Here is a 13844-nt window from a genome sequence, read left to right as displayed (position 1 = left end):
GCCTCAATAGCCTTTTCCTCCTTGAATTTGTCTAATCCTCTTTTCAGCCATCCAAGCTGGTGGTCTTATCCCTGCCTCCTGTGAGAGCAAGTTATATGCATGATAAAGAGAAATCAGATATGGAACTTAAAATTAAGTGGAACCATCTTTTTCAACAACAACAATAATAATTGTCTCCCCTATGTGCTCCTATCCCAAAGGAAGTGGTTGAGGCAAAAGGGCTCTACTCCCCTTGGAAAAACTTGCTTCTTTAAGTGCATTTATTCTACCCACATGTAAAAGGCTCATTATCATAAGTGTCTGGGGACACTTTCAACTTCATGATGCAGAATACAGTATAAACAATTCTATAGGGATAGTCACCTTATTGTGGATTAATGTAGTCCTTGGCATCTGTAAAACAAAAACAGAACTCTTTCGATGGGTCAGAGAGAGGTAAGAAAATTTCTGTTAGAAGAAACTCTAAATGCTGGAGGGGGGGGGGGAGATGAAGCAGGAACATGTATTTCAAAGCCTTTTTGCAGATTGAAATAAAATAGCTCTTTTTAAAAACAGTGGAAAACTTTACTTTGATAAGATAAAGCAAAATAGATCCCATTACAGATAGATCTAAGCAAAATATGAAGCCATCCTTGTGAATCCAAAACCACCCTTGTGAATATGCAGTTATTGTTAGTAAGGAACCTTTTTTTCTTTACCAATGGGAGTGCAGTGTGTTTTATGTATTTTTTCCCTTCTAAGCAACATTAGTTGTGTGAAGTGTGAATGAGATGTGTGAATAAGACATAATAGTAATAATAGTAGTAGAAATAATAATAATAATAATAATAATAATAATAATAATAATAATAATAATAATAATAATAATAATAATGTCTGACTAGGAAATGGTCAAATAAAAAACCTATTCAGTATATAGGCAAGTTACTTAAACGTGAGACTCTTTTAAGTTTACTTTAAAACAGTGAAGCCATTAACTTTACTCTCTGTGCTATTTTCTCCAGATGCAGCACACATGGCAAAGAAAGTATGGGAAAATCAAACAACTATTTCTGAATTCATACTCTTGGGATTTGGAGATCAACTTAAACTACAAATTCTTCTCTTCCTGCTCTTCTTACTGTGTTATTTGGTGACCATGACTGGGAACCTCCTCATTGTTGTGCTGGTTGTGACTGATCGACATCTTCACACCCCCATGTACTTCTTCCTAGGGAACCTCTCCTTCTTGGAATCTTGCAGCAGCTCAACCATCCTGCCTAAAATGTTGTCATGCATGCTGACTGGTGGGGGAAGTATATCTGTCCAAGCCTGCTTCTTGCAGTTTTTCGTCTTTTCTTGCCTGGGTGGTGCTGAATGCTACCTTCTTGCTATGATGTCTTATGACAGGTACTTGGCAATTTGTAAGCCACTCCACTATGCTACTCTAATGAATGGCAGAGTGAGCCTCCAGTTATCCGTTGTGTCTTGGGCAAGTGGAGTTTTGGTTAGCACAAGCTTAACCTTATCACTCTCATGGTTATCCTTTTGTGGTCCCAAGGAAATTGATGATTATTTTTGTGATGTTAGCTCTAGCATACGACATATTTCTTGTAGTGACACTCATTTATTTGAACTATCAGGTTTCATATTTACCTGTATTTTCACCCTACCTCCCTTCCTCCTCACCCTAACCTCCTATATCTCCATCATAGCCACAATCCTCAGAATCCCATCCACCACTGGAAGGACAAAGGCCTTCTCCACCTGTTCCTCTCACCTCACAGTGGTTGCCTTGTATTATGGAAGTCTGATGCTTGTCTATATGCTCCCTCGGTCAAAGGATTTAATACATATGAAGAAAGTCTTGTCTCTCTTCTACACAGTCTTCACCCCTCATATACAGCCTGAGAAACATGGAAGTGAAGAGGTCCCTGAAAATGGGCTTCAGGAAGGTTCTATTCTACATTACAGCGTGACACTGACACACACACACGCACGCACACTTCACGCATATGCTCACTAAATTAAATTATGAGACAATTATGATAATTATTTATTGCTCTTTCCCAATTGTTTTACACATAACGTATTCCTTTATCGAATGGATTTTTGCTTAGGAAATGGATATATAATGGCTAGGGATTCTTCGGAGAAAGGATTTAAAATAAAACTGCTAGAATCATAATGCCTTTACACAAATCAAAAGTGTGACTGCATTTGGAATATGATGCATAGTTCTGGTGGCCTCACCTTACAAATGTATTGTAGAGTGGGAAAAGGTTCAGAAAAATGGGCAACCGAAATGATCAAGGGGCTGGATCAACTCCTCTTAAGAATGGTTGAAGCATTTGGGAGTGTTTAGTTTTGATAAAAGGTAAGAGGTGACATGTTGTTGTTGTTGTTTTTTAGTCGTTTAGTTGTATCCGACTCTTTGTGACCCCATGGACCAGAGCACGCCAGGCACTTCAGTCTTCCACTGCCTCCCGCAGTTTGGTCAAACTCATGCTGGTAGCTTCGAGAACACTATCCAACCATCTCGTCCTCTGTCATCCCCTTCTCCTTGTGCCCTCCATCTTTCCCAAATCAGGGTCTTTTCCAGGGAGTCTTCTCTTCTCATGAGGTGGCCAAAGTATTGGAGCCTCAGCTTCATGATCTGTCCTTCCAGTGAGCACTCAGGGCTGATTTCCTTAAGAATGGATCGGTTTGATCTTCTTGCGATCAGCCTTTTTTATAGTCCAGCTTTCACTTCCATACATCACTACTGGGAAAACCATAGCTTTTACTATACGGACCTTTGTTGGCAAGGTGATGTCTCTACTTTTTAAGATGCTGTCTAGGTTTGTCATTGCCTAGGTTTGTCATTGGTAACGTGATAGACATTTATAAAATTATGCATAACATGGAGAAAGTGGATAGATAATTTGTTTGCTATCCCCCACTCATAACTCTAGAACTTATTGCCATCCAATAAAACTGAATGTTGGAAGACTTAGGATAGATAAAACATAGTGCTTCTTTAGTTAACCCCTAGTTAAACTATGGAACTCACCCCTGCAGGAGGCAGCGATGGTTATCAGCTTGGATGGCTATAGAAGAGGACTGGACAAATCCATGGAGGACAAGGCTTTCAATGTCTATGCTGTATATCCATGGCAGGAGACATTATGGTTCTGAACACCAGTTGCTGGAAACTGCAGGAGGGGCGAGAGCTCTTGTACTTGGGTCTGCTTGTGGGTTTCCCACAGGCATCTCATTAGATGGGCTAGATGGGCTGCTGGCATGATCACACAGGCTCAAGTAGACACATGACAATTAATATACCTGAGATAGTCATGTTTCCAACTTTGAGATTTTGAAGAGGAAAGGTGTGTGTGTGTGTGTGTTCTATAATAAAAGGTGTTTGTCTAAGTCCTGGTGTTTTCTGTATGTATTCTGTATTTTCTAGCAAATCTAAGAAGCAGTATCAACTTTAATTAGTTTCTCACTTTTAATTCCACATTAGCTTCTCTCTTGACTCTATATAGGTGGGCACACCAATGAACTGAAGCCTTTCTTTATCGTGAGATTCAACAGCAACAACACTCAGCTCCAAGCTCCAGACTAAAAACAATTAGTCTTGTGAAACGATGGTTATTTTGCTATCCTCTAACGGCCCAAACCCTTTCCAAATGTTATGATGACTACATGTAATGGTTAATCACCCATTATCATTTATTCCATCACCTACATGCATTCAGCATAATTTCTGGAACAACCTACATTCATCAGATTTAGGCTCCATAAGTGTGACAAGTGCCTAGCTGTGCAAATGGACCAATGCACAAACACATTATACTTGTTGGGCTTTTGTTCAGAAGCTACATTGAATGCAGTGGGTGCAAAAGCCCCCACCCCACATGTCAATTTTAACATGTGTGGCAGAAAGTTGTCACCAAGTTCCTTTCTTTTGACAGGGTATTTTAAAGCTGCAGAACAAGTATTTTAATAGTATTGTCCACTGTGCTATAAGATATTTTTGTCCACGCTCAGAAGGAAAATGAAATGTACTTTTAATCCAATATACAGTATATCAAATTGTCAGCATTAACCATAGGTATTTAAGTGGATTTCATTGGAAAGATTAAAGATATATGAGTATAATTAATAAGTGGGCAGAATTAATTGAAATACATACAAGAACTGAATTATAACCATCCCTTTCAAACTTGTCTTTGTGACATCATCATAATCATCATCATTATTTATACTCCACCCATCTGGCTGGGTTTCCCCAGCCACTCTGGGTGGCTTACAGTATATATAAAACATAGTGTAAAACATCAAACATTAAAAACTTCCCAATACAGGGCTGCCCTTGTATGACTTCTACAAGTTATGTAGTTATTTCCTTGACATCTGAAGGGGAAGGGGAAGGGTACCACCAGCAGTGGAGCAAGCAGATCGGGTGCCTGGGGCAGCGTGTGTGCCCAGGGGCGGAGCCAGCCACCCACAGGGTGGGCGAGCTGGGGCAAGATGCTCCATGGGGCCCCCGAGGAGTCTGCCTGCCACTCAGCCACCCTACAGCTAGGGAGGGAGGCACTGGGTGGACTGTATGGGGCAGCACAGAGCTTGCTGGCACCCAAGCCACCGAGTCACTCCCAGGAGAGACACATGGCTCGGGTGCAATGCAGGCCTCGCAGTGAGTGCCACCCGGCATTTTGTCACCCCTCTCAGTGGTGACACCCAGGGCGGCCCACCTCCACTGCACCCCCCTTCCTCCACCCCTGGGTGCCACTAACGAGAATCATGGAGGTTTCTGTTGTCGAGGGAACATGGGTTTACTCTTCTCTGAAACTCTTGATTCCTTTTGTTCCTTTGCTTTATCCATGCATTAATATCACTTGTTATCAGAACTGCCAAGGGACTTTTTCTACCTTGCTGGGTAAATTATAAATAATAATTCTATAGAGATCATCTCATTATGGACTGATGAATTTGCAAGCAACAAGGCAGGACTATTTGAAAGAAGCAGCAGGGTAAGAAGGTTTCTAATAGAGGGCTAGAGACAGGGCATAGAGTAAGTTATTCCAAAATTTTGTGCAATCCCAGAATGCAATAGCTGTTGTCTAGGACGGTCATCATGCCATATACCTGTAAAATCTTATAACTAAGTAAGTCAGAGGAATCAACTGAAAAGTTGATATTAAGTGGATTTTCTTCTTGCTATGAATGCTTTTTGCCTTAGTTATCTGTAACAAAAAAGGGGGAGATTACATGAACACAGTATATGTAAATAGATTAATAAATTACTATGCAATGTGCATTGTTTAGAAAGACACTGATGTGTAATTCCCAGTGTTCTGATAGGCGCCTCATCACTTTGCTTTTTTCTAAAGTGTTTGTTGATTTTGTGTAAGTTTTTGTGGCTAGATGCCACCTGCATGCAATAAAGCTGCAATTCTAACCATGTTAACTCTAAAGTATATGGGCCTTAGCCTCAGGTAAGTGGGTGGGTGTGGATTGTGGCCTTAATTTTCTTTCTACTTCCCATTAAAAACCAATAGAATGCATAATTAATTATCATTGTTTTCAACCACTTTTGTTACCTATAGACTTTATCTTGGCTCCTCGGTTAAAGTCTAAGACTGCATTCATTTAGAGCCCATCACCCCCTCAAAACACAAAAACTGGAAACTGCTTGTCAAGGGTGCTGGGAATTGTAGCTGTGTTCCGAGGATTCCTTTGAGTGTTTGTGCTTCAAAAATATGATATTTTTTCACCACATGCAATAAACATAATTTAAAATGCAGTAAGCAACTATAGCAGTTGGCCTGTCATTTCTTAGGAAATGGTACAACAGCGACTTAAAGTCAGAAATAATAAGAACAAATTCATGATGTATATTAAAGTATCTAGTCCATTAAGTCTCTCCAGATGTTTCCATGGGTCTGCGTGTACTTTAAATATATGCAGTGTATGCAGCCCTCACACTATCTCCATGTTGCAAACAAGAAATTAACACAATCAATAAGTCAAAACACAAATTTGTCATACTCATTATGCAGAAAAGTAGAGATTAACTCAAAGCCAGTTGGAGAACAGCCAAACATTTTCTACTCAACCCTAAGAAAGGTGGCTGCATATGAAAGGCTAGCTGGGAGGGATGCTGTGGTGGCCTGAAATAAGCTATGTGGTGACAGGCATTTTAAAGGCATTCATCCTGGCCTTCCCTATTGGTCAAGTTTCCAGAGCGTCAGGAGGCTAGCTCCATGTGTTCCCATCTCCCTTTGCCCAAAGTGAGACGAGGAGGTGCAAAACCACTTCCACTAAAAGGATGAGTGAACAGTGTTGTGGAGAGTTTCCTCTGGTTTAAAATGTTGATTTGCAAGACAACACACCAACTTGCAATTGTAAGTGGTGCATTCTGTTTTCTCCAGATGCAGCCTGTGGCAAGCAGAGAGGGACAAAATCAAACAACTGTTTCTGAATTCATACTCTTGGGATTTGGAGATCTCCTCAATCTGCAGGTTGTTCTCTTCATGCTCTTCTTAATGATCTACTTGGCCACCATGGCTGGGAATCTCCTCATTGTTTTTTTGGTTATGGCTGCCCAACATCTCCACACTCCCATGTACTTCTTCCTAGGGAACCTCTCCTTTCTTGAATCCTGCTACAGCTCAACAATTCTGCCCAAGATGTTGACTGTACTTCTGACCGGTGAAAGAACTATATCTATAAAAGCCTGCTTCACACAATTTTTTATATTTTCTTGCTTGGGAGGTTCTGAATGCTACCTCTTGTCTGTGATGTCTTATGACAGGTACTTAGCAGTGTGCAGACCATTACATTATGCCACTCTCATGAATAGTAGGCTGTGCCTGCAGTTGGCAGCTGGATCTTGGGTAAGTGGACTCGTGGTTGGCACAGGCATAACTGTTAGGGTAACACAGTTATCCTTCTGTGGCCCCAACATCATTGATCATTACTTCTGTGATGTCATACCAGACATAAAACAGATTTCTTGCACTGACACATACTTAGTAGAATTGTCTGCCTTCGTATTTGTTTGCATTTTCACCCTGCCACCCTTTGTTCTCACAATGGCCTCCTATGCTTACATCATTGCTACAATCCTCAAAATCCCATCTACCACTGGAAGACAAAAGGCCTTCTCCACCTGCTCATCTCACCTCACGGTGGTGGCCCTCTTTTATGGAACACTGATGCTAGTTTATATGCTCCCAGGATCAAGGAAGCTCAGATACACAAAGAAAATATTTTCTCTCTTCTATACAGTCCTAACTCCCATGGTCAATCCCTTGATATACAGCTTGAGAAACAAAGAGGTGAAGGAGGCATTGCAAAGAGTTATTAGGAAGTTCATAGCCTATTCAACGTTTTAGAACACCATGTTTTAAGTTGTAATGGAACTGGAGAATCAATTATGGTGTGAATAAATTGTATCCTTTGGATAGATGTTTCCACTTTTTCATATTTGATATCCCTGCAATTTATTTCTGCAACATACAGACACATTTATTTCCTGCTTGTCTTCCCCCAACTGCAAATAAAATTTATGACTAAAATGAAAACCTTATTTGCTCTTTTATTGATGGATTTATTTATGGGGAAGTGGCCCAAGGGTTAATATTTCTCTTCATTACTTCATTATCTTCATAGTTTAATATAGACAGTGTGCTCCAGGGTGAGATAGTCTCTTCACTGCAGGCCAAAGGTGATTTTGTAGTTCAAAAATGGGCATCTTGAACTGTTCTTAGAATCATTTGGTAACCTGTGTGGCTGCATACAATTAGTTATATATGTTCCCACATTTCACGCCACCTAAGAGGTGGGCCACAGCATCCACTTGGAGACAGAGGTTACAAAAGTAGGTCCATGCTTCCCCCTTTAAAAAATGATTCTAGCTCATGTATCAAACAAAACCGATAAATATGACACTAGCCTAGCTTTGATGCCAAAAGTAACACCAGATCCATGAGGACAGAATCTTCAGTTTCACTCTAAATTCCACAATAGTTGTTCTCTTAACTCAGTGTAGGTGGGCAGACCAATGAACTGAAGCCTTTCTTCATAGTTAGATTCATTTAAATTAAGCAAGCATCCAAAGGGCCCTGTCTCAAACCACTGACAACTACCGAAGAAGATCACAGAATAGATCACAGAGAATAATTATATAATGGAAGCTGGGGGGAATAAAAGATTCCATTTTTTCCTAAACAGCTCTTTATGGTTTTTCTTTTCTTTTGCTTACAGCTGTTGGGTCCCCATTTGTTTCTACAGTGTTTTGGAGTATCACATATATTACACATGTATCTCTGCGTCAGATAATGCAAAATTTCCTTCTGAAAATATTATCCTCTGTAGACTGATATACCTATTAACAGAATAGTCAAGGGATATTCTTTTTCTGTGTGGTCCATAAATAACTACCCAATGGAGACATTCAACATATTGTGACACTACATAGACATCACAGCTACCAAAGCAAAACTCTGCAGAATAGTGTGGGAAGACAGAAGGGGGAAGGAATGTTAAGGGCTATATCAGAATCAATTTATATTCAGTATTATTGGGCTCATATACTGGGGTGATATGAGAGATAATGACTGCAGTCCTGGAAGTAAGTTACACTGAAGATTAATTTCGAGCAAGATCAACCAAGTCATGAGTGTTTCTATAGAGAACAGAAGAATACAATGCAGCCTTGAGTTACAGAATAAATCCTTCTGTCATGATATAAATTCAACATTAAGGTAAAAAAAAAAAAGTTTCATATGTGGGTACTTCTCTTACACTTTCCCTGACTAACTATCTCAGTAGGGGAACCTCAAGCCTGGAGGCTAAATGCAGCCTTCCAGAAATTTCCACCTAGCCCTTAGCCTTGCTTCAAGCCATACCATCTCTCGCTAGGCTGTACATAGCTTAGAGTAAAACCAGTTGTACAAAGAAAAAAGACACATCTGCTGTCCTCCCTACTTTTGCCATTTGTATGTGACACGTGGACAAAATGTGACCAGGCTGAAAGAGGTTCCCCTTCCTTGTTCTATAAGAATTTGCTTGATGTCTTTTTAAAGCCACCTAAGTAAGTGGCCATCAGCATATATTCCATGAATTAATAATTTGTTTACTGCAATTGAGCTTTTTTTTTTGTCTGCCACAAATGTACTGTTAATCAATTTAATTAGATGACTCTGAATTTCAATGTTATATACATATAGATGGAAGAATCAAACTATTTTCTCTCCGCATTAGTTTTGCATGTGTTCAGTCATGCATCCATTCCATCCTGTTTCCATATCAACGTGCAGTTGTCAACTGCATAAAATTTCACATTTTAAAGTATTTCCCATAAAAAATGCATTTCTGAACACACTGTATCCTCAAAGACATATTTTGTACATATTTTGATTTTAGATTGTATGCATCTTGAGCCAAGATGTGTATCACAAAATTCAGAGAATTGTGAAAACTGACAAATAACTGAGTTCTAAACTGTTCATTAGTCCAAAAAGTGCCAATCAGCTTGGTTCACTTAAAAACATGGAATTAAAAAATATCCTTAAACAAATTAGAGATAAAGTGGGGAAATATTCTGTCTATTTATTTCTCTGTACCATTCACAGTTTTTCTATACCTCCACACTAATCCCAATTAGATAACTAAACCAGAACTTTGCCGTTTTCCTTACAATGACTGTATCATAGATTTATACATTATTATTCTAGCTGTTGTAGCTGTTGTGGTGTTACACACCACAATATAGTGATTTCTGAGTTCAGGTCCTTATTTAGTCAACCTGGTTTCACTTATGCAGAGGGAGGGATCAGCAGGCTTGTAAAAGTCTGAAGATTCGCAGAAATACAAAACAACACTGTAGGAAGCGAGTGGAGACCCTGAATGAGAAGACCTTAAACAGACCAAAAAACAAAAACCCCAAGGATGGTTAGTATTCCAGAAATAGGACACCATGGGGGAGCGAGATGGAAATGAAATAACTTGGAGGAGTGCAGCATTCCAACCAACCATCCAACTATATATGAAAACAGCACTGCAGCATTTTGTTTCATAGTCACTTTGATTCCTAATAATTTCCCCAAACTGAACGGACCATTCACAACACTGAGTTGATGGTGTATTCCGGGCTTCTTGGACTGGAAGCCTACAAAGGGAAATTTGTTGGCAGAATTGCACATGCAACATCCATTGCTTTCTGTGTCTCTAGCAGCAGCAGGGATATAGCTGGATAAATAAGTCTACATTTGGTCTCTGTCAGTTTTACATGTGCTCTCCTATATTAATAGCCACATGAAAATTGCATTTAATATGTATTTTCAAATGTGTTTTCTCTGTAAATACATATTTAAAATAGATGTTGACAAACTTTTCAAATGAGTTGAACATTCAGGAAGTATGAAACCAAGTGGATTACTAAACCCCAGCAAATAAATTAGTCTGGGCTGTGTGGATCTGCTTAGTTTTTTTTTAATCAGAATTCACAAAAAGTTCCATTTGTCAAGCATCCCCAGGCAGCAGTTCCCTGTGCTCTTGAAGAGATAATCTATTTGATGATAAAGACTGATGTAATGAAAACAAAGAGCCTGGTTCTCTTCTATATTCATACGTCCCACTGTAAGATCCCTGCTAATGTCAGCAAAGTTGGATTTTCTTGCATCTGTAGTGAGGTTTCACGGGGCATGTTACAGGCAGCAGATAGCAGAAGACAATCAATCAATCAATCAATCAATCAATCAATCAAAACTTTAGTTTGTGAAATACTGAAAGTTCACAGTGACTTGTCATTAACATGTTAGTACTGAGTAAAGAAAAGGTCTTGATGTTCAACCTTTGGAGAGATAATAGCTTCAGAGTTTAAGGATATGAGAATGAGTCTGGTATAATGAAATAATGTTAAATATTTTGTGTTCGATTTTCTCCAGATGATGCCATTGGCAAAGAGAGAGAAGCAAAATCAAACAACTATTGCTGAGTTCATACTCTTAGGATTTGGAGACCTTAATAAATTGGAATTTCTTCTTTTCTTACTCTTCCTAGTGATCTACTTGATGACCATGGCTGGGAACCTCCTCATTGTTTTGTTGGTTGTGACTGATCGACATCTTCACACCCCCATGTATTTCTTTCTAGGGAACCTCTCTTTCTTGGAATGTTGCTACAGCTCAGCAATCCTGCCTAGAATATTATCAAGTCTCTTGACTGGGGAAAAAAGTATATCCATAAAAGCCTGCTTCGTGCAGTTTTATGTATTTGCTTGCCTCGGAGGTGCTGAATGCTACTTCCTGTCTGTAATGTCTTACGATAGGTACCTAGCTGTATGTAAACCATTGCACTATGCCAGTCTCATGAATGGTAGATTATGTCTACAGCTGGCAGCCGTGTCTTGGGCAAGTGGAGTTTTGGTGAGCACAAGTACAACCCTTTCAGTGTCTTCATTGTCCTTCTGTGGCCCTAATGAAATTGATCATTACCTCTGTGATTTGTCCCCAGTCATCAAAGAAATTTCATGCAGCGACACATATGTTGTAGAAATGACCGCATTCATCTTTGCCTGCGCCTTCACACTGCCTCCATTTCTACTCACATTAACATCTTACATTTTCATCATTGTCACAATCCTACGAATCCCTTCTGCTACTGGGAGGCAAAAGGCCTTCTCCACTTGCTCATCCCACCTCACTGTGGTGGCTCTCTTTTATGGAACGCTGATGCTTGTCTATATGCTCCCACGGTCCAGGGATCTCAGATATGTGAAGAAAATCTTCTCTCTTTTCTATACAGTCCTGACCCCCATGGTCAATCCCCTCATATACAGCCTGAGAAATAAGGAAGTGAAGGAAGCCATGTGGAAAGGTTTTAGGAAGTTCACCAGCTTCATGACAGATCCAGTCTTTTAACGATCAGAATAAATGAAAATAGTTGTCAAATGAATGTGCATCATTTTGAACAGCGGTAAACTGAATGTGTAAGCCATTATTTTGTTCTACTTAAAAATCCACCTCAAATTTGATACAGTGTGTGTTTTTAAAATGCTTGTATGTGTACTTGGAGACCTTTGGGTAACAAGAAATTAACAAGTCAAATAAATAAAGGAAGGAAGGAAGGAAGATAAAGGAACACCAACTTTGCTTCAATTGTACAATTTTAAATTGCTGTTATGTGATTGAAATGTGCCCACAAAATAGGGACAGTGGAAGTAATCTTCCCCACGTGTAGCACTCATGGGACCACTATGTATGCAGGAATTCTAGGAATGCTTAGGAATGCTTAGCTTTAATAATGTGTCCTAAAACTATTCTTTACACAATGGGAGTAATTTAAGAAAGGAATCATAACTTGAACATTAAAAAATTCAGAATTTCTCCTCTAAGCATCATAAGATATTATTGGTAAATACCATGGTGATTTTTAAAAAATGCATAAAATTAACATTAAAAAACTTTTGCAAGAATTGAACGTTGTAAACGTTTTGTGGAATAAGCATGATTTTTTAGGAAAATGAAGTTGTAATGTTATTCTTAAAAAAACCACAGGCGAAGGCCTGACTAGGGCAGTCATCCTCTTATATTCCTGCTGGGATTGACAAAGCATCTGACCCTCACCTGAATGTCATAACTCTCCTGACAGGTGATTTGTTCTGCACCCACAGTGTGGAAATAAAGGATGAGATTGCCCACCAGATACCAGGCACGCTACTATTCAAAGTAGGCCCCAGTGTTTTTCTTACAATCCCCTTCTCAATGAAGTAATCAATTTTAATCTAGAATTTAAATTCTGAAAACTTTCTTATTTGTTAATTCCAGCAAGTTGCGCGGTGCCCCACTGCTTCAAATTGAGCCCTACTGGCTAGCCCTGAGTCTCATAGTTGCTGGGCTTGAGTTGCCCTTGTGAGTGTTCAGAACTTAACTGGTTAAGTTGTTCTGAGTGTGCGTCACATTCCGACGTCAGCTGTTAGAAGCTGGGAGGAGACAGAAGCTAAGGAGGAGCTTTTTCCCTGTACTTTCAGTTCCCCCTGTGACTCTGAGGGGAGAAGGATGTTCCCTCTGTGTTTTGCAGCAATGGCTGCCAGCAGTGACGGACTTTGATGCTGTAATGTTTTAATAAAGAGCTGTAAATAGACGAATCTGTCTATGTGTGCTTACAAGGAGTAAGACTGCTTTACACGCTGTGTTCTACTCTGCTAAAAGCCGTGACCTGAAGAGACAGCAGGAGTTATTGCGCAGCTTGGGAGGAAGCGTGCCAGACCGCTGTAAGTGATTGATTGGGATCGTAAAGCTGTCTGAAGTCGCGGCTCTATCGATCAAGGGCCAGATCGATATCTATCCGAACAGGTTATGGAAGGTCAGCCAACGCTCGTAAAGCAGTCGGTGTGAGCTTCAGGAATGCTTTGAAGTTAGCGTTCTGAGGCTGAGGGGCCGTCGGAGGCCAACGGGAGCTGAGTGGGTGCCGGAGAGCAAGAATGATTAATTGCCTGCTTCCGAGAGACAGTGAGAGCTTCTGATACACAGAGAGCTGGAGCTAAAAGCAGCTAAAAGCTGGAAGCTGAGACGCAGCTCAAGACGTTCCTCCACGGAAGGGAGAGCCAAGCAGCTGGTACGGAGTAAGTACAGCTTGGGGCACCTTGGGAGAACGGGAGAAGATGGCTGAAAGCCAGGATATACCGTTGGAGCCTCTAACTCTAAAGAGTTGGGCAACGTGGTCCAGAAAAATAAGGGGACTGTTCTTGGTTGAAGGCTTCTGGGAAGCAAACCAGTGGGAGCCTAAGACACCACCCCTTAGCTGGCCAGCAGCTGGAGCAGGCGATGCAAGCTGTGGGGCTGTGTTGGCTGAAGATAGCCAGAGGCTGC

The 13844-nt window shown here is 40.3% G+C and overlaps 2 protein-coding genes across 2 annotated transcripts; both read left to right on the top strand.

Annotated features, from left to right (window-relative positions):
- Positions 1–420: 420 nt before the first annotated feature.
- On the top strand, positions 421–3586 carry LOC309354854 (olfactory receptor 10A7-like; the record flags this gene model as incomplete). Its single annotated transcript, XM_081885118.1, is given in 4 exon segments — positions 421–435; positions 1005–1028; positions 1031–1934; positions 3507–3586. Coding segments are annotated over 4 exon segments (1023 nt in total).
- A 2852-nt stretch (positions 3587–6438) lies between these two features.
- LOC309354853 (olfactory receptor 10A7-like) lies at positions 6439–7364 on the top strand (the record flags this gene model as incomplete). The annotated part of the gene is made up of 1 exon (XM_081885117.1): positions 6439–7364. Exon 1 carries the CDS (start codon positions 6501–6503, stop codon positions 7362–7364), a length of 864 nt encoding a protein of 287 aa, XP_081741243.1. The 5' UTR covers positions 6439–6500.
- Between the last annotated feature and the right edge of the window lie 6480 nt (positions 7365–13844).

The sequence above is a fragment of the Podarcis melisellensis genome, assembly GCF_964234715.1.
Source record: "Podarcis melisellensis genome assembly, chromosome: 13".
Lineage (NCBI taxonomy): Eukaryota > Metazoa > Chordata > Lepidosauria > Squamata > Lacertidae > Podarcis > Podarcis melisellensis.
Note: the sequence above shows the minus strand (reverse complement) of the source record. Positions and strands in the feature narration are given on the sequence as shown.